At 63.4% G+C, this 25,685-nt stretch overlaps 2 protein-coding genes across 2 annotated transcripts in view; one reads left to right on the plus strand and one right to left on the minus strand.

Moving 5' to 3' along the window:
* Positions 1-1,519, plus strand: part of ATP8B3 (ATPase phospholipid transporting 8B3) — a 29,532-nt gene extending 28,013 nt beyond the window's left edge. Inside the window, exon 28 of the mRNA XM_058282157.2 lies at positions 614-1,519. Coding sequence (XP_058138140.1) covers positions 614-1,444 — 831 coding nt within the window. The 3' untranslated portion in view covers positions 1,445-1,519. The remainder of the gene's footprint in view (positions 1-613) is intronic.
* Positions 1,520-6,456: 4,937 nt separating this feature from the next.
* ONECUT3 (one cut homeobox 3) lies at positions 6,457-24,763 on the minus strand. Its single transcript, XM_058282160.1, is given in 9 exon segments — positions 6,457-6,752; positions 23,583-23,751; positions 23,753-24,025; positions 24,027-24,221; positions 24,224-24,342; positions 24,345-24,426; positions 24,428-24,496; positions 24,498-24,581; positions 24,584-24,763. Coding segments are annotated over 9 exon segments (1,467 nt in total).
* Between the last annotated feature and the right edge of the window lie 922 nt (positions 24,764-25,685).

Raw genomic sequence — 25,685 nt, forward strand, 5'->3', positions numbered from 1 at the left:
AGCTCTGATTGGCTAGACTGGAGTTAAGTCCCAGGGAGGAGCTCTGATTGGCTAGACTGGAGTTAAGTCCCAGGGAGGAGCTCTGATTGGCTAGACTGGAGGTAAGTCCCAGGGAGGAGCTCTGATTGGCTAGACTGGAGTTAAGTCCCAGGGAGGAGCTCTGATTGGCTAGACTGGAGTTAAGTCCCAGGGAGGAGCTCTGATTGGCTAGACTGGAGTTAAGTCCCAGGGAGGAGCTCTGATTGGCTAGACTGGAGTTAAGTCCCAGGGAGGAGCTCTGATTGGCTAGACTGGAGTTAAGTCCCAGGGAGGAGCTCTGATTGGCTAGACTGGAGTTAAGTCCCAGGGAGGAGCTCTGATTGGCTAGACTGGAGTTAAGTCCCAGGGAGGAGCTCTGATTGGCTAGACTGGAGTTAAGTCCCAGGGAGGAGCTCTGATTGGCTAGACTGGAGGTAAGTCCCAGGGAAGGATTCAGGTTGCCTTAGCCTGGGTAGGGAAGAGTCTGGCCGGTTAATGGTGGCCAAGGGCTCTGAAGGGCCCCCACTGGGGGGCAAATGACCCCCAAACAGAGTTCTGGAGCCTGATGACCCCTTCTCTCCTCCTTGCTCTGCAGAAGGAGGAGGTCTCAAGCGAGGAAGGTGTCACCGTGGAGCCCATGCCCCACTTACAGCGCGAGGCCCGCGCCCGGCGCTCCAGCTACGCCTTCTCCCACCGCGAAGGCTACGCCAACCTCATCACTCAGGGCACAATTCTGAGAAAGCCACAGGGGGCCACCAGTGAAATGCTGGCTGACGCCTCTACATCTGACGAAGAGGTCCCCGTGGCCCTCCACGTCCCATCCCGGCATTCCCGAAGGATGTCGTCGTTCCTGGGGAGGAAGAGACACCACCCCCTGAACAAGGTGTACTCCAGAGACACGCCCCAGCCCACTCCCCCGGGAAGCGTATCCTTGACTGAGGCTGAGCAAAACCCTTTGGATTTGGAAAACCAATCCTGTCACCCTGAGAAGGCGCCCACTGCTACGAGCCTCCCCTTCGAGCCTTCCCAGGAGAGCTTGCCAGCAATGCAGGAGGAGCCTGAGCAGAGGCCACCTTCTCCAAAGAGGTCACCCAAAGTAAGCCAGACATCATTGCCTCTGAGCCCTGCTTCCCCTCTGGAGAATGAAACAGAGTCCCAGGAGGAGAGGATATCACTTTGGAGGTCCTGGACCACATCCTGGAATTACTGGGTACACAACTGGCAAAAGGAGTCTCTCTCCGAGGACAAGACACAGCCGTCATCAGTGGAGTCTCCACCAGTGGAAGAATCACCCACGAATGGGCAGCCATCACCTGTGGGGCAGCCATTAGCACCCACTGAGGACCAATTCCCACCTGAGCAGAAGGAGCAGCCACCCTCACCTCCAGAAGAGCAGTCATCACCTCAGGCTAGGAAAAGTCAGTGAGCGAGGAGGAGACCTTCCCCCGAAGACAAGGACTCCACATCCTTTCCTTTTTCTAATAAACCAGTGTCTGCCTAACCCCAGGGCTTCTTCAGGCTCACTCTTTTCCTCCATTTTTTTTTGTGATGCTCCATGAAACCCTGCTTTTTAAAGATAAAAGTACTGAACTCTAGTGGCCAGATGGGGAAATTGCAGGGAAAGCTCCCCCCACCCACTTCAGTCTGAGGTAGCTATAATCGATTCTGCTTAACAGCTTTGACTCCCCCACTGCCTGCCTGCTGGCCCCTCTCAGGGAATTTTGTAAGCTGCAGTCTCCTGTCCCATCAGGCCGTCCTGACTTCTTCCCCTCAAAGAAACCATTGTACACCTTAGACCCCAGAATGTAACTGGCTAGTCTGTCTCAGACGCAGGTCCTGGCAAGATCTGCATCTTGGGTCTTGTTTGACTCAAAGGCACTGAGCTTTCCTCTGCAGTTCTTAACCACGTGGGTAGAGAGGAAGAGTGCGGAGTTCAGAGTAGAGAGGGGTGGGGTGGGGCAAGGGGGGCCCATTTTTCTCTCTGTCTCCTTCCTCCCTCCCCATCTTTGTAGTGGGCAACCCCCTTCTTCCCCCCTCCGTGCCCACCCCCATTTGGCCAACACACACGCCCAGGTGAGTGACCAGAAAATAATTTATTGAAGAAAAACAAAACAACAAACCCAACACAGCAATGGTTAACAATGATGATGATCTTTTACTTTTTAAAGTTTTAAGCCTTTCGCCTGAGGGTGGGGGCCGAGAGGGTGTCTCATTCCCTCTAGCATTGGGTGGGGAAGGGGGGCCTTTGGATGACCGGATTCGTGTCTCCCGGGAAGCAGCCCTAGATTCTGGTCTCCCCTAAATACTCAGAGCTGTGCAGCCTCCTGCACCCACCCCAACCCCTCATCCCCAGCTGACATTATCCCCCCAAAGACCGGCACTTGGGGGTCTCTGATGGGGCCACATGGAGGTGTTCCCAGGCTTCTAATTGGCTGGATTTGGCCAAACCACATTGGGCAGGAGAGGGCAAAATGGGCGCAAGTCCCGGCTGGCGCTGGGGCAGGAGGGAAGGTCTCAGAGGACCCACGACCCTTGCCTTCATTTCACATTGGTTGAGCCCTCACCCCAGGCCCAGCTCCCACACCAGGGCTGTCTGTCCTCCTGGATGTCAGGGACCCAGTTTGACCGCTCAGGGCCCTCCCCTTCCCCACCTGAGGCCAATCACTGCATCCTTTGGGCCTCCAAGGAAAGGAAGCACAAGGAGTCCCAAGCCAGACTTTCCACTTCTCCAGCTCCAGGGGCCTCTGGGGGGGCAGTGTGTGGTTTCGAGACCTGGCCCGCTGACAAAAGTCGGGGGTTCACAGAGCCCCATTTCATGATTTCTGGGGCCCCTCTCTAGGTCTCCAAAGTAGGCTGGCAGGGAGTTCCCCATAGATGTGCACCCCACCACCACCCAGGCCAGACAGAAAGGCAGGAGACCGAGGAGGCTGAGGGCCTCTGGGTGGGGCGTGGGGCTGTGCTGGTGGCCCCTGGGGCCTCAGGAGGGCACACCCCAGCCCCCCACCACCTGGGACGACAAGACTCAAATTGGCTGATTGATTGTCTCTCTCCTCTGAACAAGACACTTGGGAATTCATGCTAAAGTAAAACCGACCTAGGGAGGGGCCCGAGGAAGTGAGGACACGCACGTGTGTTCAAGAACGAGATGGGCAGGGGGCATCTAGGTGCCCGAGGGCGGAGGAGACGCTGGGCCCCGGGGGCTCACCGCCGGCCTCCTGCCTTCTACCTCGGGCTGCCTGGACCCAGTTCCCTAGAAATGGGGGGCGGGGGGCGGGGAAACAGGGGCAGCGCAAAGAACCACCAAACAGCACCGACTCGGCATGGAACACAAAGATGCCACATGGACTCCCCGGGCCACCGCCTGGCGGCCCCCTCCCCACCCCACCCCGCTCACTTATTACATCAACTTCGAGAAAGAGTACATTAGCCATGCATCAAATCAAATTCCATTTCCTCTTTTTTTTTTTCATTTTTCCTCCTTTTTTTTTTTCTTCTTAAATTACATTTGAACACAGAACACGGAGAATAATAAATACTCTTATAAGACATGACTCGAAAAACGAGAAACGGAACACGCCAGAGAACAGAAAGGCATACCTCTTTCTCTCTCCCTCTCTTTCCTAAAGGACTCGTTTAAATAAATCTCTCGCTCGCCGCCACTCTCGCGCGCTCACGCTCCCTCCGCCTTCCGCCTCCTGCCACCCGGCTCTCTTGCCGGGACACTCAACATGGCTCCCGCTGAACCCGCCAAAGAAACGACATGCCATCGTCTGCAAAATTATAATTTAACGGTATAAAGCTTCAAGTCACATATTCCAAAAACTAGCTAAGGAAATTTTCTTTTTTTTTTTTTTATCACATAAACTATACATTAAATATTTTGAGGTATTTCAGAGAAAATTGTCAAAGGCTCGAAGGAATTGTGCTGGAGGCATTTTTCCCCCCTGGTGGACGGTGGTTTTTTTTGGTTTGTGACAGCCAGCGGGGCGCGGGGTACCGGGGGCCAGCAGGTGGCGGCCAGGTGGGGCACTGGGGGCCCAGGGGGCAGGGAGAAGAGTTTGGGGTGAGATCTGGATGAGCTCAGGGACAGGAAGCTCCTGGAGCTGGTGTGTGTGTGTGTGTGTGTGTGTGTGCGCGCGCGTGTTGGGTGCTTAAACAAAAACCACGGGGCCCCAGGAGCGCCTCTGGTCTGGCTCAGGGCTGGGACCCCACCTGGCCACAGAGTCCCAGCACCAGAATGACACCAGCCAAACTTCCCAGCAGGCCTCGCGCGGCCCTGGCCTTTAGCCCTCGGGTCTGGAGGGCCTGGGGAGGGCTTGGGGCACGCCGGAAGCCCGGTCCCCCGGTCCCCCGCCAGCCAGGGCTCTGGCCCGTGGGCGGGACCCTGAGATTCAATTTTCTCCGAGGGGGAGGGCAGGGGCCCAGGGCTCTACTTCGTGGGCCCCTTCCTCCTTCAAAAAAAAATTTTTTTTTAAATGATCCTCTACCCGGCAAGGCGGTCAAGACTGATATAGGAATGTTGGGCAGTAAGCCGTTTTCCTTTGCCCTAAGAGCTCGTCTCCTCTCCCTTCTCTTTCACAAAAACTGAAACGTTTTCGTAGGCCCTGAAAGTGCCCTGGGCCTGCGGGACCGTGAACGTGTCACCCTGCCAGGAGCCAGGCAGCACTGCGCTGGGGATGGAGAGGGCGGGGCGGCGTGTGTGTGTGTGTGTGTGTGTGTGTGTGTGTGTGTGTGTGAGTGTGTGTGTGCGCGCATCTGGAAGGAGAGCTTTCTTGCTGATTGGGAACGGGGGACGCTTTTAACCTTTCAGATTCTGCCCCGACACCTCAAGTTTCCAGAAGCATCCCTCAGATCGGGGTGCTTAGAAAGCTGGGGGAGTAGTGAGTCGATAAGGACAAGCGGCCGCTCCACACACATCTTTGGTTCAAGAAAAAGGCACTCATCGAGCTCACTATCCTTTCTCCTCTCTCTTTCCTCTCTCTCTCTCCTTCTGGTGGGGGGGGCTGGCGCCTGGAGGGGGTCCCGGAGCAGGGGCCCCCCAGCTGCCCTGTCCGAAGCGAGGGTACTCTGGCTTCCAGCACAAGTCCTCGGGGGAAATCTTTGGTATCAGGCGTGATTTTTCCAATCACAGACATGAGCGTTTGCGTGAGGTAGGCTTTACCTGGGGAAGGGGGATCTCGCTAGAAATGTCTTTTGCATTCTCAAGGGGAGAGGGTGGGGGGACCCCTCCCCGGGAGGCAGCACAGGGGGCGGGTTGGGGGCAGGGCCTCTCAGCCCCCAGGGCCCACGCCCCGGGAAGGGGGTTCCAGCTGCCAGCCAGGGAAGTCACCCAGGCGAGCAGGGGAGGGGGCGCGTGCTCGCCACTCCCACCCTTCTCCCTGGTCTTTTTTTTTTTTTTTTTTTGGCAAAAATGGAGCAAGCAGATTCCACTTTCTTCAGCGTCTTCGTTTTTCCTTCTCGTAACAACCACGAGGTTCACCCGCGTTGCCCCCCATCAGGCCCAGTTCAGCAACCCCATGAGGGCGGGGGGTGGTGGTGGGGGTGGATTCCAGAGGGTTCCAAGCAGATAGAGGCTCCGTGGCACCAGCGCCCAGGGGCCTGGGCTGGGCCACGGCGCGGTCCCTGGGCTGGTTTTCCCGCGGAATCTGGAAGTTTTCTTCTGTTTCCTGGCTTGTGTCTCTCCCTGCATGTCATCATCAAGGTGTCTAAAGGTAAAGTGAACTACAAGTGAACTCAACAGAGGGACGGACAGGGACGGGGAGGCGTCTGCAATTTACCCGCATGTTTGAGCTCGCCGTCCCCTCCGGCCTGGGATGGGGGTGGGAGAGGGTGCTCGCCTGTGGGTGCTGGGTGGCGGCCGCTGCCGGCCCCTCTCCAGACTTTAAGGCAGGCAATTCTTGGCACGAGGAGCCCTGGCCGCTGGGAGGGGGCAGCGCAGTTCTGGGCTGGGTCTTGGGGTGGGGAGAGGGGTTGGCGCTGTAAGGATCCAGCTTGACCGAGGTTTTGGCGACTTCAGAAGGGGCTTCGTTTTGGGAGGAGGGGTCTGGCAAAGGAGGGGGTATTTATTCTTAAAATCCCCTTTTTAAATACCCGGTTTATAATTCTAGAATGTGCTTCTTGACCCGCTTTAGGGGACACACAGTGAGCCCTGGCTCTCCTCAAGAGGACCCCTGGGCGTCCTGAATTGAGAGGGGACTGGGGAAAGGACCCCCTTTCTGTCACCCCCTCCCCTCTGCGGGGGTGGAGGGCTCCCTTTGGCCTGGAGGAGACTGGGAGGAGCGGGGGGGGGGGGGGACCCTTTTTTGTGCACTTGGGCTGGGGGCTGTGCCACGTCCCCTCCCTGGGCGTGGGGGGGCGGGTCTCCGAGCCAGGGGGGCGGGGCGAAGGGGGCGGGCTGCGTCGCGGCAGGGAGGGCGCGGGGCGCCGGCCGGGGGCGCCTCAGGCCTTGGAGAAGGTGGCGGCGGCGGCGCCGGCGGGGCCCCCGGGGGCCGCGCCGGGCTCCTCGGCCCAGCGGTTCATGCAGCGGCGCCGCGCGTTCATGAAGAAATTGCTCACGGTGTTGAGCTCGAGGCCCAGCTGCTGCGAGATGGTGACCTGCATCTCCTTCGACGGCCGCTTGTTCTCCTTGAAGATGGCGATCAGCGTGCGCCGCTGCAGGTCGGTGAACACCAGGCGCTGCTTCTTGGGCTGCAGCGCGCGCTCCTTCTGCTGCTCCTGCTCCTTGCGCTTGCAGGCTGCGGGCGAGCGGCGGGCGGCGCGCGCGGGCGAGCGGGAGGCAGCGCCACCGCGCGGGGGGAACGGGAAAGGCAGGCAGGGGGCACAGCCCGAGACACAGATGGAGAAGCACGGCAGGGGGAGGGAGGACAGAGCCCAAAGCAGAGAGACGAGGCAGTTCCGGGGCCATGGATAGAGTGAGACACGGAAAGACGGACGGAGAGACAGATGGAGAAGAGAAAAACACAGAAATGTCGAGGGAAGGGGGACAGAGAGAACCAGGAGGGAGCAAAAAGGTGGAAAAAACAACCAGCGAATGGACGGGGAGGGAGGGCAGAAGGTCGGGGGTGGGGGGGGATAAAGAAGGGGACAGAGAGTGAGCACCTTCGCAGGCCTGGTCAGCACCCCCTCCCGCCCCCTTTCTCCATGACGTCATCCAGGTTGGCCCCGCCCCTCGCCGTAGCCTCAGCCCTCCCCTGCAGGTGGAGAACGACACCTGGCCTCCCCCAAGCACCCCAGGAACTCTCTGGAGCTGGGAAGACCTGAGGAGGGGGCCTTGGAGGAGGAGATGAAGGTGGGGGCGCACCCCTCCTTCTCCTGGGGAGCAGGCAGCCCTTCCCCTCGGACCACCCAGCGGGGAGCAGCGCTAAAGGCTGCAGGACGCTGCCGCACGGCCAGCAGGTGCTTGCCAAGGACAAAACGGCCACAGCTTGGGGGGTGGGGGGTGGGGCAGGACTGAAGGCTGGGGTTCAAAGGGAACCCCCTCCCCTCGATGCAGTGGGGGACAGTGGATGGAAATGGTGGGCTTCAGTGGCCACGGTTGGCCACTTTGTCCCGGGAGCTGGGAGGAGGTCTGGGCCATCAGAGAGAATTCTAGAGAATTCTACTGGACTCTCACTTTCTCTCCCAGCCCCCAGCCAGGGGTGATGGAGATTCTGCCCCATCCAGCCTCCTCCTGAGCCCCCTGCCCCAAATACCCTGCCACCCCACATGCGCCCGTGGTTTGCGCTGCCCCAGCAGGCCCCCTCTGCCAGCCCCTCCTCTGTGCCAGCCCTGGCAGCCTGCTGAGGTCGCACACCGAGCTTGCTCTTTTGGTCCCAGAACAGTCCGGACCAGAGAGAATGCCAGATCAATGTTCACACACATCTGCAAAGTAAATGAACACTCTACGCTGCGACCCCTGCTCGGGGGCAGTCGGTGGACACATGCAGTGTGTGAGCTGACGCCATCCCACTCCCGCTGCCTCCCTCTGGCCAGGGCCACGCAGAGCTTCTAAGCGACAGCTGCAGGTTGTATGCTTGAGTAAGAGTGATGGTCGAGGGTCCCCAGATATTTTAGGAGTGCCTCTTTTAATAGAGAAGAGGGGAGCAAATGTGGTTCAAGCGGTTGAGGGGCTGCTTCCCACATGGGAGGTCCCGGGTTCAATCCCAGGGCCTCTTAAAAAAAAAAACAAAAAAAAAACCACAACAAGCAAAACAAGTAAACAAAAGAAAACCAACTCAGCGTTCAGTGGTTGAGCACCTGAGTCCAGGGCTCAGTCCCCAGCCCCAGTACCTGGAAAAAAAAAAAATGAGAGAGAGAACAAAAGAGAAAAATGGTGGAGGGAGGGGAGGCAGATGAACTCAGAAGATACAGGCAAAGCAAAAAGTAGAAGAAAAGCTCCCAAACGATAATTCACATTCTCAGAGTAGAAAGAGAAGGATATTGCATCCATGAAACAAGAACAGGATACTGTAAGAAAAAAAAAGGACAATTAATAGAATTTAAATATATCTGAATAATTTCTAATTTAAATGTACAATATCAGGACTAAAGCAATTCAATGTAAGGCTTGGAAGATAAAGTTAAGCAAATATCCCAGAAAACAGAACAAAGTAGAAGCCAAGATGGAAAACTAGAGAAAGATGACAATAATTAAGCAGATCTGACAGCTGACCAAGAGGTGATTCAAAAAGAGGAGGGAAGTGGACGTGGCTCTACTGATAGCGCATCCACCTACTATACGGAGGATCCAGGGTTTAAACCCAGGGCCTCCTGACCCGTGTGGAGCTGGCCCACATGCAGCGTTGCCATGTGCAACGAGTGCTGTGCCACGCAGGGACGCCCCCGTGTAGGGGTGCCCCGTGCACAAGGACTGTGACCTGCAAGGACAGGCGCCCCGTGTGAAAAAAGCGCAGATCGTCCAGGAGTGATGCAGCAGATGATGCAACGAAAAGAGACTCAATTTCCCAGTGCTGCCATATAATGCAAGCAGACACAGAAGAACACACCGTGAATGGACACAGAGAGCAGACAATGGGGGGAAGGGGAGAGAAATAAATAAAATAAATCTTTAAAAAAAAAGAGGAAATGAGAAGTAGAGTTTATTAAAAAAAAAAAAAAGAACAATTTAAAAATCCAGGGTTGGGGAAGCGGATGTGGCTCAAGTGATAAGGCCTCCGCCTACCATATGGGAGGACCCGGGTTCCATCCCTGGGATCTCCTGGTGAAAAAGAAGAGAAAGTGCCTGCGCAGCGTGCCCGTGCCCACGCGGTGAGCCAAGTGCCTGCGCGAATGCCTGCAGGGTAACCCAGTGTCCGTGCAAGTGAGTCACGCAGCAAGATGATGATGCAACAAAAAGAGAGACGAAGGGGAGAGTCCAAGTGACGCGCAGCAGAGACCAGGAACTGAGGTGGCGCAATTGACAGGGGACCTCTCTCCACATCGGAAGTCCCCAGGATCGAATCCCTCTGAATCCTAGAGGAGAAAGATAAGAAGAGAAGACCAAAAAAGAGAAATACATACATAAGATCACACAGCGAATGGACACAGACAGCAAAAGCAGCAGGGTGGGGGCGGGAGAGGAGGGAAGGGAAATAAATCTTAAAAAAAAAGTCTAGGGTTGAAGAGCATGAGTGTCCAGTTTTAAAGAACCCATCAAGGGCTGTTTACTGAATGGGAGCAGACGCTCCCCAAAGCATGTCCTTGTGAAATTTCAGAACACCAGAAATAAGGAGAAAATCCTAAAAGCTTCCGGAATGGAAAGCCAGGTGTCCTACGAAGGATCTAGCATCAGAGGGACTCTGAGTTGCTCAAAAATGAGAAGACAGGGGAGGGGTACCTTCAAAATTCCGAAGGAAAATTATATTCCACTAGAATTGTATACCCAACCAAACACCAAGCATGAAAGTAAAACAAAGATGCAGCCAGGCATTCAAGATCTCCAAAAGTTGACTGCTCATGCACCCTTTCTCAGAAAACTACTGGGGATGTACACCATCCAAATGAGGAAATGAAAAAAAAAAAAAGTGAAATCCAGGAACTGTGATCCAACCTAGGAGACAGGAAAAATGGGATTCTCCAAACGATGAGGAGGAAACAGCTCTGAAGAACTGGGGGGATGTACCAAGGATCTGGAGGGCAGCCCGTAAGTTTTGGGGAGGAGGAGGTTTCCAGAGATGTGTGTTGGCTTTGCATCTTGTTGCAGTGCGTGGGGAGAGTTTGTGATTGGCAACTATCAACTCCTAGAAAAACAAACAGTTGTACAAGAAAAGAAATGCCATGCTAGTACTCTATGCGGCTCAGCTGTGGGTGCTATTCACTGAACATAACACACGAATAGTAAATATTGATTTCTGCCAAAGACTGTATTTGCAACTATACTGAGAAGCTGACAGAGGAGAACAGCAGGACGGGCAGGTGAGAGCTAAGTATCCTCCTTCCATTGTAGCCAAAAGATGAGAGCTAAAGTGTATTTTTAAAAATACTGGTATAAGCACATTGTTTAGAAATCCAGGGGTAAATATGAAGAGAAAAGCTAGAAGGACTGACAGCGATTGCCCCTGGGGAGGGGGCGATGGGCTGGTGTGCCATGAGGGCTTTTTCATTATAAATTATAGTGCTATTTGGCTTTTTAAACTGGGTACTTGCAGCCAACAAATAGATAAATGGTTAGAGAAGACAAAATGCAGCTTTACAGAGAAAGAAATACAAATAGCTGTTTCAGTAACACATTTGAAAATATATTTGACCTCACTCATAATACGAAAAATAGAACTGAAACTACACTGTAAGAAAAAAAAACACTGTACAGAGACTGTAGACTGGAGTTAATAGTAAAATTATAGTATTCTTTCAACAGTTTTAACTAACGAACCACACTAATGCAAGGTGTTAATAATATAATAGAGGGTGTCTACGGGAACTCTGTATTTTCTGCATGATTTTTCTGCAAATTTACAACTTCTCTAATTAAAAAAAAATCAGGAGCAAGGGAAGCTTTTGGGGAAAAAAACTACATAGAGGTAATTTCTCACCCCTCGGATCAGCAAAAATGTAAAGGTTTGATAACACCCTTGGAACGGTGAGGCTGCAGGGAGCCAGGCGCTCTCACCTCCCACTGGCTGGAGGTCAAAATGGCACACCCCTCTGCGGGGGAGCCTGGCAAGATCAGGCAAAATTGCATGCACATTTTCCCTTTGACCCAGCGACCCCTCTTCTGGAACTTACCCCACAGATAATCCGATATACATAGAAAATAATGTATGGGCAAGATTGCACTGCAGTCCAGTTAGCAACAAAGACTGGAAACAATGCAAGTGCCCATGAAAAGTATGAAGTGTGGAATATTATACAGCCAGGTAAAAGGACATGGGGTCTGCCCACCTGGGTCAGAGCAGGATGCAAGGAAAACCCTATTGGGTTGGCTTGGTGTTTTGTCAGGGAGTGTGGGGAGAATTTGTGATTGGCAGCTATCAACTCCTGGAAAAACAGTTGTACAAGAAAGGAAATGCAATCCTAGTACTCTAGGTGGCTCTGCTACAGCTGGCTCCACTGTGGACAATCTTCACTGAACCCGATAATGTTAATCCTGATTATTGATGTAAACAGAAGGTGTATTTGCAACTATATGGAGAAGCTGGTGGGCTGAGGTGGGCCTGGATATGGATGTGGAAAGACAGTGAAGCAAAATGCCAGGGTTAGGCAGCCAATGTGCACAAAGGCAGATGGACAGAGAGAGCAAGAAAATACGCTCATTTTTTATCCACTTAAAGAAACACCTCGAGGGGGGAGCAGATGTGGCTCAAGCAGTTGAGTGCCCGCCTCCTACACGGAAGGTCCCTTCGGTTCCCGGTGCCTCCTAAAGAAAAAAACAGACGGCGAGCAGACAGTGAGCAAAAAACATGAGCACAGAGGAGCGGATGTAGCTTAGGCCGTTTGGCATTCGCCCCCCTTTTGGGAGGCCCCAGGTTTGGGTCCTGGTGCCTCCTGGAGACAGTGAGCAAAACAATGAGCAGATGGATGAGAGAACCATGGGGGGGGAGGGGATAAATTAAAATAAATAAGAATAATAAAGGAAAAGGTAAATAAATCTTAAAACAGCAACAACAACGAGCAGGCAATGAGTGAAAAGCATTAAGCAGACGAGTAGTTACCAAGCAAACCGAGTAGTTACCAAGCAAACCGACAAGGGGTCATCTTAGGAAAAAACCCCAAAACATTGTGGGGAGCCCGTGTGGCTCAGTGGTTGAGCCCCAGATTTCCATATATGAGGTCCGGGGTTCAATCCTTGCCCCAGTACTTCCAAAAAAGAAAGGAAGGAAGGAAGACTGGAAAGACGTTCAAGGAACCGCCTGGGCCTGTGTGCTGGGTTGAACTACTTCTTCCCACAGGGTCTGCTCAAGTCCCGCCCCCCGCCCCGCCCCCGCCCCCGCCCCCGTCTGGAGCCCCATTTGGAAATAGGGTCTTTGCAGAGAAAACGGAGCTGAGCTGAGGCCGCCTGGAGCAGGGTCCAACATCCAGTGAGCCCTGTCCTGAGAAGAGGAAGGAGAGGGGCGCTCCCACCGGCACCCCGAGACCCAGGGAAGCAAAGGAAGCGGGCAGCCCCCGCCAAGCAAGGCGCAGGCGCGCCCGGGCCTGGACTCCAAACTCCTGGGCTCTGGCGCCGTGAGGCCGGAAGTTTCCGTGCCTTAGGGGCCCAGTTTGTGATTATTTGTCGCCACTGGTTACCGCAGCCGCGTGATTGGGGGCAGCCCCCCTTGTTGGACACCTGGGCACCCGCCGGCCGTGGTGGGGGTCTCCCTTCTCCCCAGAGGGAATCTGAGGCCCCGGCAGCGCCCCCTGCCCAGCCCGGGAAGTCGCCCACGCGCTCGTTCACTCTGATTCAGGCGGGAAGGCGCACGTTTATGCCCGGAAGAGGCAATTTCTGCCCAGAAAGCCGGAAGGGCCGCCCGGGCCGAGAGGCGCCCGGACGCTCTCGCTTCGGGTCCTTACGGTTCAATTCGGATAGTTTAGATCGGGGGAATGTCAGAAGGTGAGGTCGTTCTCCTCGCTGATTCAGAGACGGCAAGCCACTAGCCCGAGGTCGCCCAGCGGGTCCCGGCAGGGATGGGGGCGGAAGGGGCGCTCCCCTCGCGCCTCCCCCTCCTCCCATCGAGGGCCGCCCCCTCGCTAGCGGGGGCCCCAGAGGCCCGGCGCGGGGAGGGCCCGGGCGCAGCAGAGTCGGGGGGAAAACGTCGCGTTTTGTCGATCGCAGCAAAAAGAGGCGCCGCGCCCGCTCCCGCCGCGCGATCTCATCACGGCCGCGCGCGGCCCGCATCGATCCGCGCCCCCTCCCCCGGGGCCCCCCCGGGCGCCCCGCACCGCCCCCCCACCTCTCCCGCAGGGCTGAGGGCCGGGGTCTTCTCGTATCCGCGCCGCAGCCGCCAACGCGGGGTCGTGCTTACGCGCCCCCTTCACAGACGAGAAGGTCGAGGCCCAGAGAGGCCCAGAGAGACCCAGAGCGGGGAGGGGGGCGCGCGAGGACCCCCGGGCGTACGCCCGCTCGGCGGGGTCGCCTCCACCCTCCGCGGGGACCGCCGCCCGCGCGCCGCGCCGCCCACCCTGCGCCGCCCACCCTGCGCCGCCCACCCTGCGCCGCCCGCTCCGCTCACGCCCCCCTTCCACCCCCACCACCTCGAGCTCCTCCACCCCCATCACCTGCATAGTTCCACCCCCTCCCCTCCCCCCTGCATCTGCTCCATCACCACCACCCTCCCAGCCTCCCCCCACCTCCCCCACCGCCAGTCCCGCTCCCCCCACCATCGCTCCCCCTGCATCGCCTCCGCCGCCCGCCCCCTCCGCCCCACCACGACCGCCGCCTACCGTCGCCTCTGCCGCCCCGGCTTCCACCACCCAAACAGCACCCCCCTCTTCACCACCTCCCCCTCCCTCTGCTTTCCTAGCCCCCCCCCCCGTTTCCTTCACCTCCCCGTCACCTCCTCCAGCTCCCCATCGGCACCGCGGAGCCCCCTCCCGGAGGCACCCACCCGGCCGTGCCCTGGGCAGGGAGGCGGGGGCCCAGGGCCAGGGGAGGGGGCTCGGACCCCCCCACACCCACCGCTGGGGAGACTGCTGGGGGGGTCCCAGAGCGGCCCCCGGCCTCTGTCACCTGGGACCCTGGGGCCAGAGCAATGCCCCCGTCAAACAGCGCCCAGGGCGGGTCAGCAGCCTGTGCCCCCCCCCCCCCCGCTCCCGCCCTGCCCCTCCCACCAGGCCCCTCTCTGCTCCTATCTCGCACCCGTGCCCCTCGCTCAGCTCGCTGCTCTCCAGCCGCAGTGGCCCCTCCCAGGCACGGCCCTGCCCCAGGGCCTTTGCACTGCGCTGAAGGCTGTTTCCCCACGCGTCTTCCCAGCCCCCTGTATCTCCTCCGCAGTCCCCCCAATTTAACGCTGGCTTCCTTCCTCTCCCGCCCCCTCTGCTTTTATTTTTTCGCACCCTGACTTGACTTACCCAACCCACCCAGCGAGTGAAGGTCCCGATTTTTATGACAGGGGTGGAAGCTGGCTCCTGGGGTCCCCCAGGGGGGAAACCAGAGAAGACCCTGGGGGCACTACGACCGCGGCCCTTTCCGCGGCGCCGGGCTTCCCAGCCCCCGCGGCGGCCCCCCAGCCTCCCCGCCCTCCCCAGCGCCAGCAGGGCCGGGGTTTGGCTCCCTGGGCTCGGAGGCGCCGGGGGGCTGCGGACCCCGCAAGGCGAGGCGCAGGGCGACGAGGCCGCCCCGTCTCCTGCAGTTCCCCCGGCGTCCGGCAGAGGGCAGCCGACCCCTCCCCAGCCGGGCGGGTCCGGGGGGGAGGGGGAAGGCGGCTGGGCAGGGGGTCTTTGGGAGCGGGAGGGGAATTGGGGGGGGGGGTTCCTCCAATTCAGCGCTTCACTTTGGGACCCCTGGGACTGGCCCCAACAGCTCCTTCTCTCCCTCCTGCCTCCTGCCTTTCTAGAGAATTCCTGGGTTCTGCACATCCCCCTCCCCAAACCAGGACCCCTCCAGCGCCGCGTCCCGCCCACCAGTTGACCGCGGGCCCTCAGGCGCTCTGAGCCTCAGTTTCCTGAACTGCTCGTTGAACTTGACCGTGGCCCTGCTGGCTGAGCTGTGGGAGGGGGTTAGCAGGAAAATTCCAGGAATCCAAGGTGGGGCAGGGTCCTGGACGGGGCTCTGCTCCGGACCCACCTTGGTGGGAGGCCCTGAAATTGCTCCTGCTCGCAGGGCAGGGCCCCAGCGGCCAGAGAGGAGTGGGGGGAGAACCCGAAGGCAGGAGAGGGGAGCTGTCCCAGCCCAGAACTCCTACCCATCCTTCAAAGCCCAGCAGCCACATCTCCTCCCCTTCCCTCTACTCCCCGGGGAGCCCCGGGTCCCTCCCACCTGCCGCCCCTCCCCCTGGGGCAGCCCTGAGCCCCTGTGGCTGGGGGGTACCTGCAGGGGCAGCTCTGCAACAGGCCTTGAGACCCAGGAATGGGTCCACAGGAGGCTGCTGTTTGTTGATTGACTAACAGGCCCGTTGTGGGGCAGAAGGCGTCCCCAGCAGGAAGCGCCCTGTCAGCGGCCCTCAGCAAGTCCGGGAGGCCAGCGGGTCAGCCTGGGGTCTTCCCGTTAGCCCCCAGCGCCCTTGGCACGTGACATCTGGAGACCCGCCCCTCCTGCCCCTGCCGCTCCCCTCCTCCCCCTCCCTCTTCCTCCTCCCCCCTCACTCCTCCCCCTCCCCTCCCAGCCCCCCATTTCCTCCCCCAGAGGCCCACCCCGCGGCGTGGCCTGGGTGCGCGACTGAGGGTAAGTGGGGTGCCCGCGGGGGACCCCCTGGCTGAGCCCCGGCTGACCCTGCGGGCGTCCCACACCCTTCCCAGGGCAGGGCTGTGCGCCAGCGGCCGTGGGCGGGCATGAGCCTTGGGTGCACGCGTCAGGAAGGGGGGCCACCCGGGACCGTCGCGAGGCCATAAGCAAGACGGGTGGCCACGCGTGGGCAGCGGCCTGGGGCCGTGGGCGGGCGATGGGGGGGCCATCTGCGTCTGGCACGGCACGGGTGCGTGGAGGGGACACGGGCAGGGCGGGGCTGTGGCGGGTGAGGGGCGTGGGCGGGGACGGGCAGGATCCCCGCCGCAATTGAGCGTGGGGGGAGTGGGGGTCCCCGGCTGCCCGCCTTGCCCGGGCTGCGCACCCGCCACCCCGCCACTCCCGGCGCGCGGGGACGCGGTCCTGGCGTCACGGGCCCCCTGGGCGCTTGGAGACGCCCCTGTCGTCCCTCCCTGGACGGGGTGGGCGAGCCGCGAGGGAAGGCCCTTCCTTCATTCCGCCACCGTGTGCCAGCGAGGGGGACGCTGTGCTGGGGACAGCATGAGCGAGACGGACGCAGCCCAGGCCTGGGGGACACAGTCTGATGGGGGAGGCAGAAGTGACGCTGATCATCGCCCCGGGAGCTGGGCAGCGGGGATGCCACCTGGCTTCTCCCCTCGGCAGGTCCCCGGGGGACGCCCTGGGCAGTGGGCGTGGGACTGGAGTCCGGGCGCCGGGCACGGCCAGGAGGGCCAGGGCTGGGGGCCCCCGTGCCCGTCTGCCTGCCCTTGGCGGAGCCGCTCCTGCCCGCCCCCCGCGGGCCTGTCCCCCAAGCCCCCCCAAAGGGCAGCTGGAGAGGGAGCTGGGCTGGGACGAGCCCGGTGTCCCCGCGCCGCCCGGCTCTGGGGGTGGGGGGCACCGGCGCCCCCTGCCCGCCCGCCCTCGCCTGCGGCCCCACCCGGCCTTCCCTGATGGGATTTTAATAGCCGCGGTTTCCAATCAGCCCTGCGCCTTCCAGAGACTTATCACGGAAACGCGGTTTCCGCAGCCACCCTCCATCTGGAGGTGGCTCACGGGGGGGGGCAGCTCTCCCGCTTGGGCCAGCGACACCCCGTCCGGGTCCCCTCCGCGCAGGTTCAGACCCGAAGGCAAACACACGCCCCGCGCCGCGGCGGCACCTGGGAATGGATTGGATAAAGATGAGACACGGGGCGGGCGCCGAGGGAGGGGCTTCCGGGCCCCCGGCCCTGAACGCGGCAGGGGCTGACCCCCCCCCCCCCCCCCCCCCCGCTTCTGGGCAAGCACCCGCAGACACGCCCGCGCGGGCGCCAAGTGACCCGCGCCCAGGCCCCAGGCCCCGCAGCCGTGGGCACCAACGCCAAGGACGCGAAAGAGCCTAAACGCGCGCCGGGTGGGGAGGGGGCGGCACGGCGCGGAACGCCAGGCGGCTGGAAAGGAGGCCCTCGGCGCGCTCTCGGCCGCCGCGCAGGGGCTCGGGCAGGCGCTGGCACGACAGGAAGCGAACCCGCGCCAGCCGGAGGCTCTCGGTCTCGTTGGGAGAAACAAAAAAAGGAAAATGAAAAGAATTCCCGCTGGGACTCGCCGGGTCAAGAGTAGCCTCTCTCTGGAAGGAGAAATAGACCTTGTGATTCCTGACAGAGGGGGCAGGTGGGCTGCATCTGAACCTGAAATGGAGCCAACGTGTGTCACTCACCGAAAAAGCAAGATACGGAATATTATTCGGCCAGAAAAAGGAGTGACGCCGTGCCCCACCTATAACCTAGAACACGGGGCTCGGCGAGAGGAGCCAGGCGCGCCCGGACGGACGAATCACCCCACTCACTTGCAGGAACTATCTGGAAGAGGCAAATTCGCAGAGGCAGAAAGCACTTCGCTCCTCTCTGGGGGGGCTGGAGGGGGGCCCGAGGAGTTGTTAAAGCTTAATGGGTGCAGAGTTTTGGTCCAGCGTGAGGGCGACGTTATGGAAACAGTGGTGACAGCAGCTCGGTGAGTGCAATTAATGCCATTGAACTGTACACTTAGGAATGATTAAAATGGCCAGAGTGCGTAATTTTTTAAGAACTGGAGAGAAAAAAAAAACCCAGAAGGAGATGGAGGAGGAGGGAGACGGCTTTGGCTGAGCTCCTACCGCACGCTCCATCTTTTCCCTACTGAAACGGGGCGCACATGGACTGGGGCGGCCCGTCTCCCTCGGCATCTGGGGAAACGGAGGCGCAAGGTCACTGCTGCCGCCCGGCGCAGGCGCGGGTTCCACCCGCCTTTCCCCGCGTGCCATCCGCATCCGCCCCGCGGAGGACCGGAGAGCCCGAGCCTGCGACCCCGGCCTCCCCACGCGCGCAGCCAAGCGTTCCACGGGGCCGCCGGGCGCTCGGCGGGGAAGGCCGGGAGTCCAAAGGCGGCCCCCTGGGTGGGGATGCGGGGGGGGGGGGCGCGGCGACCCCCGCGGGCGCCCTTTGGGCTGCTGCCAGGCCCGCCTTGGAGACCCTGAGGCAGCGGGTGTGGATGGCGCGGGGACCGGGACCCCGCGCGCCCACGTCCCGCCAGGCTGCGCAGGGCATGTGCGTGCCGGCTGCTCGCGAGCCTCCTGGAGCGTGGCACCCGCGCGGGCCGACACGCGGGGCGCGGCCCCGGCTGGGCTCTCCGCTCCCCCGGCACGGCCGCGCGCACTCACCGGGGAAGAGAAGCCGAGGCGCAGATTACCTCCAACCCGCCTGTGAGCGCGCGAGGGCGCTTGGAGACGCGCGCACTCCCGCCGTCCCGGCGCCCGGGTCGCCCCCTCAGCACCGCCCCAGGCACCGTGGGCGGGCGCGAGCCTCTCCCAACGCCCCAGCTACCCGCAAGTAGGATCGCGCCGCGGCTGCGGGACGGAGGAGGGAGCCTGCGGGCCCCGCTGGGGGCGCGCGGTCGAGCCGCAGCCCCCCAGGTCTGGGAAGGCGGCGCCGCTGCTCCTCGGCGAGCGGGAGGCCTTGCCCCGCGCCTGCTCCAGCCCGCGCGCCGCGGGCCGCAGGGTGCGTTTTCTAGCACCCACGGGGGCGTCTAGTTGACCTCTCCGTGGTCTACACTGCAGTCCCAGCGCGTCCGCGTGGACGTCTCTCCCAGTGTCCCTGTTTCCACCTGCCGTGAATCTGGCTTTGAGCAGGTGACTCGGGAGGTCTGCGCGGGTCCCCCACGACCCCCCACATCTACCCACCCCGCAAGACTCCAGCTGGAGGAGGGTCCCCTTCCTAGCCCCCACCCGCAGCTCTCCACCGATCTGGCTGAGGGGAAACTGAGGCTGCAGGTGTCCCGGGGCTGGCCAAGGTCACGTGGGTGGGTCTCCCGGGCCGCCAGGGGCACGCGCCCAGCCCCTCCCCCGTTACCCACGGCTCAGGGTTCCTATTTAATTAAAATCTAGGTGCAGGCAGTGTGGGCTCCCTGGTGACACGGGGGCTGCAGGGGACCCGTCCTCAGAGCCCCCCTCCCACCCACTAGCCATCCGTGCGGGAGCAGAGAGAGCGAGGACCCCGATGGCTGGGCCCGGAGCCCCCAGAGGGGCTTCTCAGGGATGCAGGGGTCCCCAAGGGGGTCCCATAAAGAGGTCCCTCCGGCCGCAGGGACCGAGGGCAGAGGGGATGGGAGACTGGGAGGAAGAGACTGACGACCCGGGTGGCTGGTTTAGACTAGGGTGGGCATGGCTGATAGGGGAGGCGCCGAGGAATTGGGGGCGCCTGGGGGAGAACGGGCCGGCCTTGGTCACTTCCTGGGTAGCTGGGCCTCCCCAGCCCACTGCCTGCGCTCAGCTGTGAAGACGGGTGACCGCGGCCGACCCTCCGCGCCCTTGGGGCAGGGGCAGCTGGACCTCTGGGAGGGGGAGCGGGGGGAGCTGGGACCTGGCCACCCTCCCTGGACCCCCAGGTAGGGGCTCACGCGTGCTCAGGATGCTGTCACCCCGGGGCGGCGGCGGCCCGACAGGATGCGGTTCTGCACCCAAGGGTCACCCAAGCTCTCCTGACCTGGGCAGGGCCGTGACCTTCGCCCCCTCCCGCCTGCTGCCGCGGCCGAGCCCCCCCCTCCTCCCCCCCCCCCGCCTGCGGGCTCTGGTCCCCGCGGGGTCACCTGCTTGGAAGGCCCCGCATCCCTGCAAGAGGTCGGGGTGCCTGGAGAGCTTCCGGGCCACGGGCCTAAAACCACCTGGAGGGGGCCGGGGCGCCCCCACCTGCCACTGGCCCCCGGGCAGCGAGGCGCCACCCGCGGGAACCTGCGCCACTCGCGGCTGCGGGCCCTCCCTGCTCGTCCTCGGCGGGTGCCTCTGTGCAGTGGGGGCGTCACTGTATCTGCCCGCAGAGGTCCTTCTGGATTATTCCATCTCTCACTCCCGGTGTGTGGGCTGGAGGGAGGGGACCCCAGCCTGCACCTCTCCTCTCCCGCTGGGGCTGGAGGTGGGGGGGCTGGCTTGGGGGCTCCGGGGTACAGTTGCCTCCACCCCGCACATCCCCAGGGAGACCTCGGCCCCCCCCACCTCTCCAGCACCCCCTTCCCGCTCTCCGTGGAGGCGAAGCATCCCATCCGCTCCCGGGCCTTCCCTGCCTCAGTTTCCCCCACTCGGTCCCCTGCCCCCACCCGGGGCGTCTGCTTTGCGCAGGGGGAGGAGGAGGCGCCAACGGCCTCCATCTTCCAGTTTATTAAATATACATATACGGACGTTTTTTTTTTCCTGATCAGTTACAAAAAAGTCTTTTCCTCCGGAGTTGCAATTTAAACAATATCTGAGGCCGGCCGAGCTATCGACCCGGCGGCGGTGATGAATTAGAGACGGTAATTCGAATTCATCGACCGCCCCCGCCCCGCCCCTCCCCCAGCCCCTCTCCCGTAATTACTGTTTGAGACGAGCCGGGGAGGGCCCCGCAAGGACCGCTCGGCGGCTGTCCCTCTCGGAGGACCCGGGGTGCAGGGGGTGGGGGGCTGCGGGACCGGCCGTGCCTGGCCTCGCGGGACCCGGAGTCCGGCAATGCCAGCCCCGGAACCCCACCCCAGCCCCGCAAACACGTGTTACAGATGGGTAAACTGAGGCAGGCAGCGCCGGCAGGCACAAGGGCGGTGGGGCCAGGAACCCGGACCTTGAGCGCCCGGATTTGTCCTCTGCTTTGGGGAAACAAAGGAAGCCCCACTCTGCGGGGGGTTGGGGAAGGAGGAGGGAGCTGCGCCGGCAGGAGCTGTGAGCAGGAAGCGCCCCTCGTTGCGTCTTCCCAGCCGGTCTCTTTGTCTCTCTCCCTCTTTTTGTCTTTTTCCCGTTTCTCTTTGGATTTCCCTCACCCTCCGCCTCTCTCCCTGCCCCTCTCTCTGTGTCTCTCAAGTTCTCTATTTCCTCTCTCTTTCTGTCCCTCCCTGACCGTGTGTCCTGGCCCAGGAACCAGGCCGGGTGCTCGGTGGGTGGCTCAGGGCCGGCCCAAGCGCCTGGGGGACGCGCCCGGGACGCGGTCGCTTTGGGTGGTGCGAGGAGACGGTCTTCCCTGGAGCAGGTCGGCGGCCCTGCGAGGAGATGCACCCGCCCGCCCGCCGCAGCGATTTGCCGCCACTTAACCGCTTTTCATTTGCGCAGCGACCGGAACCAAAGGCCTCATCCGCGCCTAATTACCCCGCAGCCCCGGCCCGTCACCTCTGACATCCGAGGCAGTGCGCGTAGACGCTGCCCGGAGCGCTCCGGGGCGTCCCAGCGCGCCAGCCCGGCGGGGCAGGGCTTCCAGGCGCGGGCAGCGCGGGGCAGGCCAGGGTCTCGCGCCTGTCACCCGACTCCCACGGGCCCGGAGTCCTCCCCGCGCTTCGTGAGGCCGCGACTGTTCCCAATCCCCTCTCTCAAAAGGGGAAACTGAGGCTCAGACTGGCAAGCGTGCCGGTCACAGCCACAGAGGGCGGGGAGTGGTCACGCCGGGAGGCCACCACGGCCTGGCCTTCCTCATCTGTGATCGTCCCATGGCAGGAGGGGATGCGCGGAGGCCGGGCCGTGCGGGGGGGATCAAGAGATTCCAGAGGCACAGTGGGGGGGGGGGGCGCTCCTGCTGCGCTCCTCTCCTCGGGGCTGTCGTCCTGCGACGCCCTTTTGTGTAGCCCCCCGGAAACGTGAGATTCCAACCCCGCTGATGGGACAAGCGAGACGGAGTGAGGAAAACGGAGAGCGGCGCGTGTCATGAGAGTACACACGGGCGGGCTCCACGTTTCCAAAACACAGGCGGCCAGTGCCCTGCCAGACAGGCCAGTGCCGGATTCGCTGAGGGTCTCGGGAGCCAGGCAGTGTGTGACAGGACAGGGCAGGGGCGCCTGCTGGGAACTAAGTGACAGCGTTCCCCAGGAGCCTGTCCTTGCCCACGGCGTGGGGAGCAGGACAGAGCCGCTTCTACCCGTCACAACAAGCTCTCTCCGCACCTGTCACCTGCCACCGACGATGGGGCATTCGTTTTCCGATGGCCGGAGTGGAGAAGCTGAGAAGGTCAGAGGAGGCCCCTGCTGCGGGCCGCTACTCTGCAGAAGGGGGAAACTGAGGCCTGCCCATGGGTGCAGCCTGTCCCGCCGCGCCAGGCCAGGGGAGGGAGCGGTTCAGTCACAGGGGGGCAGCAGGGGGCCCCTCCCCAGTATCCCAGGTACCCCCTCTTTCCCTCCTGCCCCGCTACGCAGGCCGGCGGGCCCCAGCCCAGCCCCTCCCCACCGCCCTGCCCGCGGGGCGCCTCCTGGCGCCTCCCGTCCCACCCGGCTCCACTCGCCCCTCTGCGCTGAGACGCCACGATCCGGCTCCCGCTGCAGCCATTGTCCCCGCGGCCGGGGCGCGCGGCCCCCTCCCCATCGTGGCCGGGGGCGCGGGAAGGGGACCCCACCCAGGCCAGGCTCTCCTGCGCCCCCCCACTCACCCACCCGGACTCCCAGGAGGTGGGCCTGGGCGCTGTCAGGGCGCTGGGAGGTGGGGGGGCGGGCTCCCCTGGGGCCAGCGGGGCATCTGCGAGAGGGAGAGAGAGGGGAAGAGAGAGGGAAGGAGAAAGGAGGAGAACCGGGGGAGAAAACAGAGAGCGAGAGGAAAAGAAACAGATCCCACTTGGCCCGGGCACGAGAGAGGTGGTGGGGGAAAAAGACAAGAGGGAAATCTGGGGGGGGGGGCGAAGGCGCGGGGCGGACAGGGGCCCCGCGTGGGAAGACCTCCGGGCCGCGCGCGCCCACGGTCCCGGGCCGCCCCTCCCCCTCTCCCTGACCTTTGCCAGCGGCCGGAGCTGGGGGGGAGCGGGCTATCGATCGCGGGGGGCCGAGCTACAAAGAAGCGCGCGGGGCCGGGGCCTGAGCGCGGGCACGGCGCGGGCGCGGGGGGGCACCGGCCCGGCGCTCCACGACTGGGGGCGGTGGAGGCGCCGCCGCCCCTCTCCAAAGGCCCTCTGCGTGGAGCGGTGTAGCAACCCTCTCCCGGGACCCCGCAGACCCCTCCGTCATCGCGCGCGCGCACACAACGAGCTGCCCCGGGGCGGCGCGGCGGCGCGGCCGGGCCCCTTCCAGCCGCTCCCGGGGGGCCGGGGCAGCCAGAGCAGGTCCGGGAGCGGCCGGGGCGGCCGCCGTGGGGGCGCGATGGCACAGCCCGCCTTCTCCCCGTGGGCGACGGTACCGGCAGCGGCGGGGGCGCAGGTCGCGCTCTAGTGTCCCGCATGGGCACCGGGGGTTGGCCCGGCTGTGTGGGGGGGCGGGTCCCGGGACGCCCGCCGCCACCGCGCTCGGCGCTGGGGAGCCCCGGGCTGGGCCGCGCGCGGCGCGCTCCTACCTGCGAGGCGAAGCGCCGACATGCGCTGGAACTCGGGCTCCTGCAGCCACTTCCACATCCTGCGGAAGGTCTCGCGGCCCGACTTGAGCTTGCTCCAGGGCTTGGGGTTGCGCAGCAGGTCGGAGAGGGTGCCCTGCGAGCGGCACAGGATGCGCTGCGCGAAGATGGCCCTGCGGGATGCTGTAGCGCTTCAGCTCGGCCGTGATGCGCTGCGCCACCTCCTTGGTGTTGATCTCCTCGGCCGCCGCGCCCGCGCCGGGGCCGCCGCCGCCCGCGCCCGCCCCGCCGCCGCCCGCGTGCGGCCCGTGCGCCCCGGCCGCCGCCAGCCCGCCCAGCGGCGCCAGCAGCCCCGCGGCGCCCCCGCCGCCCGCCGCCCGCCGCCGCCGCCCGGCAGGCCCGCGGGCCAGCGCGTCCTCGGCGCGCCCCAGCAGCGCGGCGTGCGGGCTCGAAGGCGGCGGGCGGCAGCAGCTTGTCCCCGGCCAGGTGGCCGGGCGCGCCGTAGGCGGCCAGCGGCGGGGGCGGCGGCGGCGGCGGCGGCGGCTGCGGGGCGCCGTGCAGCGCCGGCGGCAGCGCGCTGGGCAGCGGCGACAGCGGCGACCCCATGGCGGGCAGCTCCTTGCCGTAGGGCGCGTAGGAGGTGGCCCACGTGAGGCGAGCGCGGCGCGCTCGTCGCGCATGAGGGTGAAGCTGCCGCTCACGCTGGCCGCCAGGCGCTGCGGCGGGGGCGGCGGGGGCGGCGCGGCGGCCGGGTGCGGGTGCTGTGTGCGGGTGGGCCGCCGTGCGCCCCGGCCACGGCCGCGGCCGCCGCGTGCTGGTGGAACTTGTCGGCCACGGCGGCGAGCGGGCGGCAGGTGCTGCAGGGGCGTGAGCGTCGTGTAGGTGCCGCCCAGGCCGGGCGCCTCGCAGGCCATGCCCCATGGCCGGGTGCAGGGGGCCCGCCAGCTCCCCGCGGAAGTCGGCGCCGCCGCCCGCGCCCCCGCCGCCCGCGCCCCCGCCGCCGCGCCGCCGCCGCCGCCGTCCAGCAGGCTGGCCATGCCGGCCACCAGGCCCGGGCGCCCGGGCGCCACCAGGCCGCGGTGCTGCGCCGCCGCCGAGCGCGCGTGGCCCGGGCTCAGCAGCTCGCCCGCGGGCGCGTGGGCCACGCCGTGCAGGCCCCCCAGGCTCTCGAGGCTCAGCTCCATGCTCGGCCGCCCGCCCGCCCGCTCCCCGGCGCCGGCCCCGCGCGCTCAGGCCCGCCGCATGGCCCCCGCCCGCTCCCCGCTGGCTGCGCGGCGCACGGCGCGGCCCGGCTGCGAGCGCGGCCACCAGGATGTGGCGGGGAGGCGGCCGCCTGCGCCCGGGCCCCGGCCTGACGTCAGCGCCCCCGCCCACCGCCCCCGCGCCGCCTCCCGCCGCCGCGCTCTGCTCCCGCCCCGGCCCCGGAGCGCCCGGCTGGCCCCGCGGCCGCCAGACTCGGGGGGGGGGGGGCTCCTGCCGCCCACCCGGCCCTCCTTGGGCGGGGACGGCGGGGCGCGGGCCCCAGGACGGTGTGCCCGCAGCCGCAGCCGCGACCTCCCTGCTGGCCATCTCCAGGGCGGGCGCGGGAGGGTGGCTGGCCCAGTCACAGATCCCGGAGAGGTGGGTCCCCTCCGCCGCCTCCGGCCCCTCACAGACTTCTGCGTGGAGAGGGCACTGGGGGAGCTCGAGTGGGTCAGGGCCTACGTTAGCCCCAGGGGTCCCAATCCAAGGTGGACCTCAGTTTCCCCGGTTGTACCACAGAAAGTCTGGCCTCAGGGCGCCCAAGACCCCTCCCACCCATCTCTCCCCTCCAGCCCCAGTGCAAAAGAAGCTCGGGAAGACCCGCAGAGAGCCCCTGCACCCCTCCAGCCCAGGCAGGCCCCCGCCTGTGTCCCCAGAAGCCCCCCCCCCTGCAAACTCCTCCCTGCCTTGAGGCTGCTTCTTGGGGAGGGGGCAGGGGGCTCCTTCTCCCCTCCACCTGGAGACAGGTGAGGCCCAGGGATTCCCAGGAAGTGGCACAAATGGGGGGCTTCCCACAGTCAGAGAGCCCCCTCGTGACAAGGTCCCTCCAGCCAAGTAAGATACAGAAATGGGGGGGGGGGTGTC

The sequence above is a fragment of the Dasypus novemcinctus genome, chromosome 19 (genome assembly GCF_030445035.2).
Source record: "Dasypus novemcinctus isolate mDasNov1 chromosome 19, mDasNov1.1.hap2, whole genome shotgun sequence".
In the NCBI taxonomy this organism is placed as follows: Eukaryota; Metazoa; Chordata; class Mammalia; order Cingulata; family Dasypodidae; genus Dasypus; species Dasypus novemcinctus.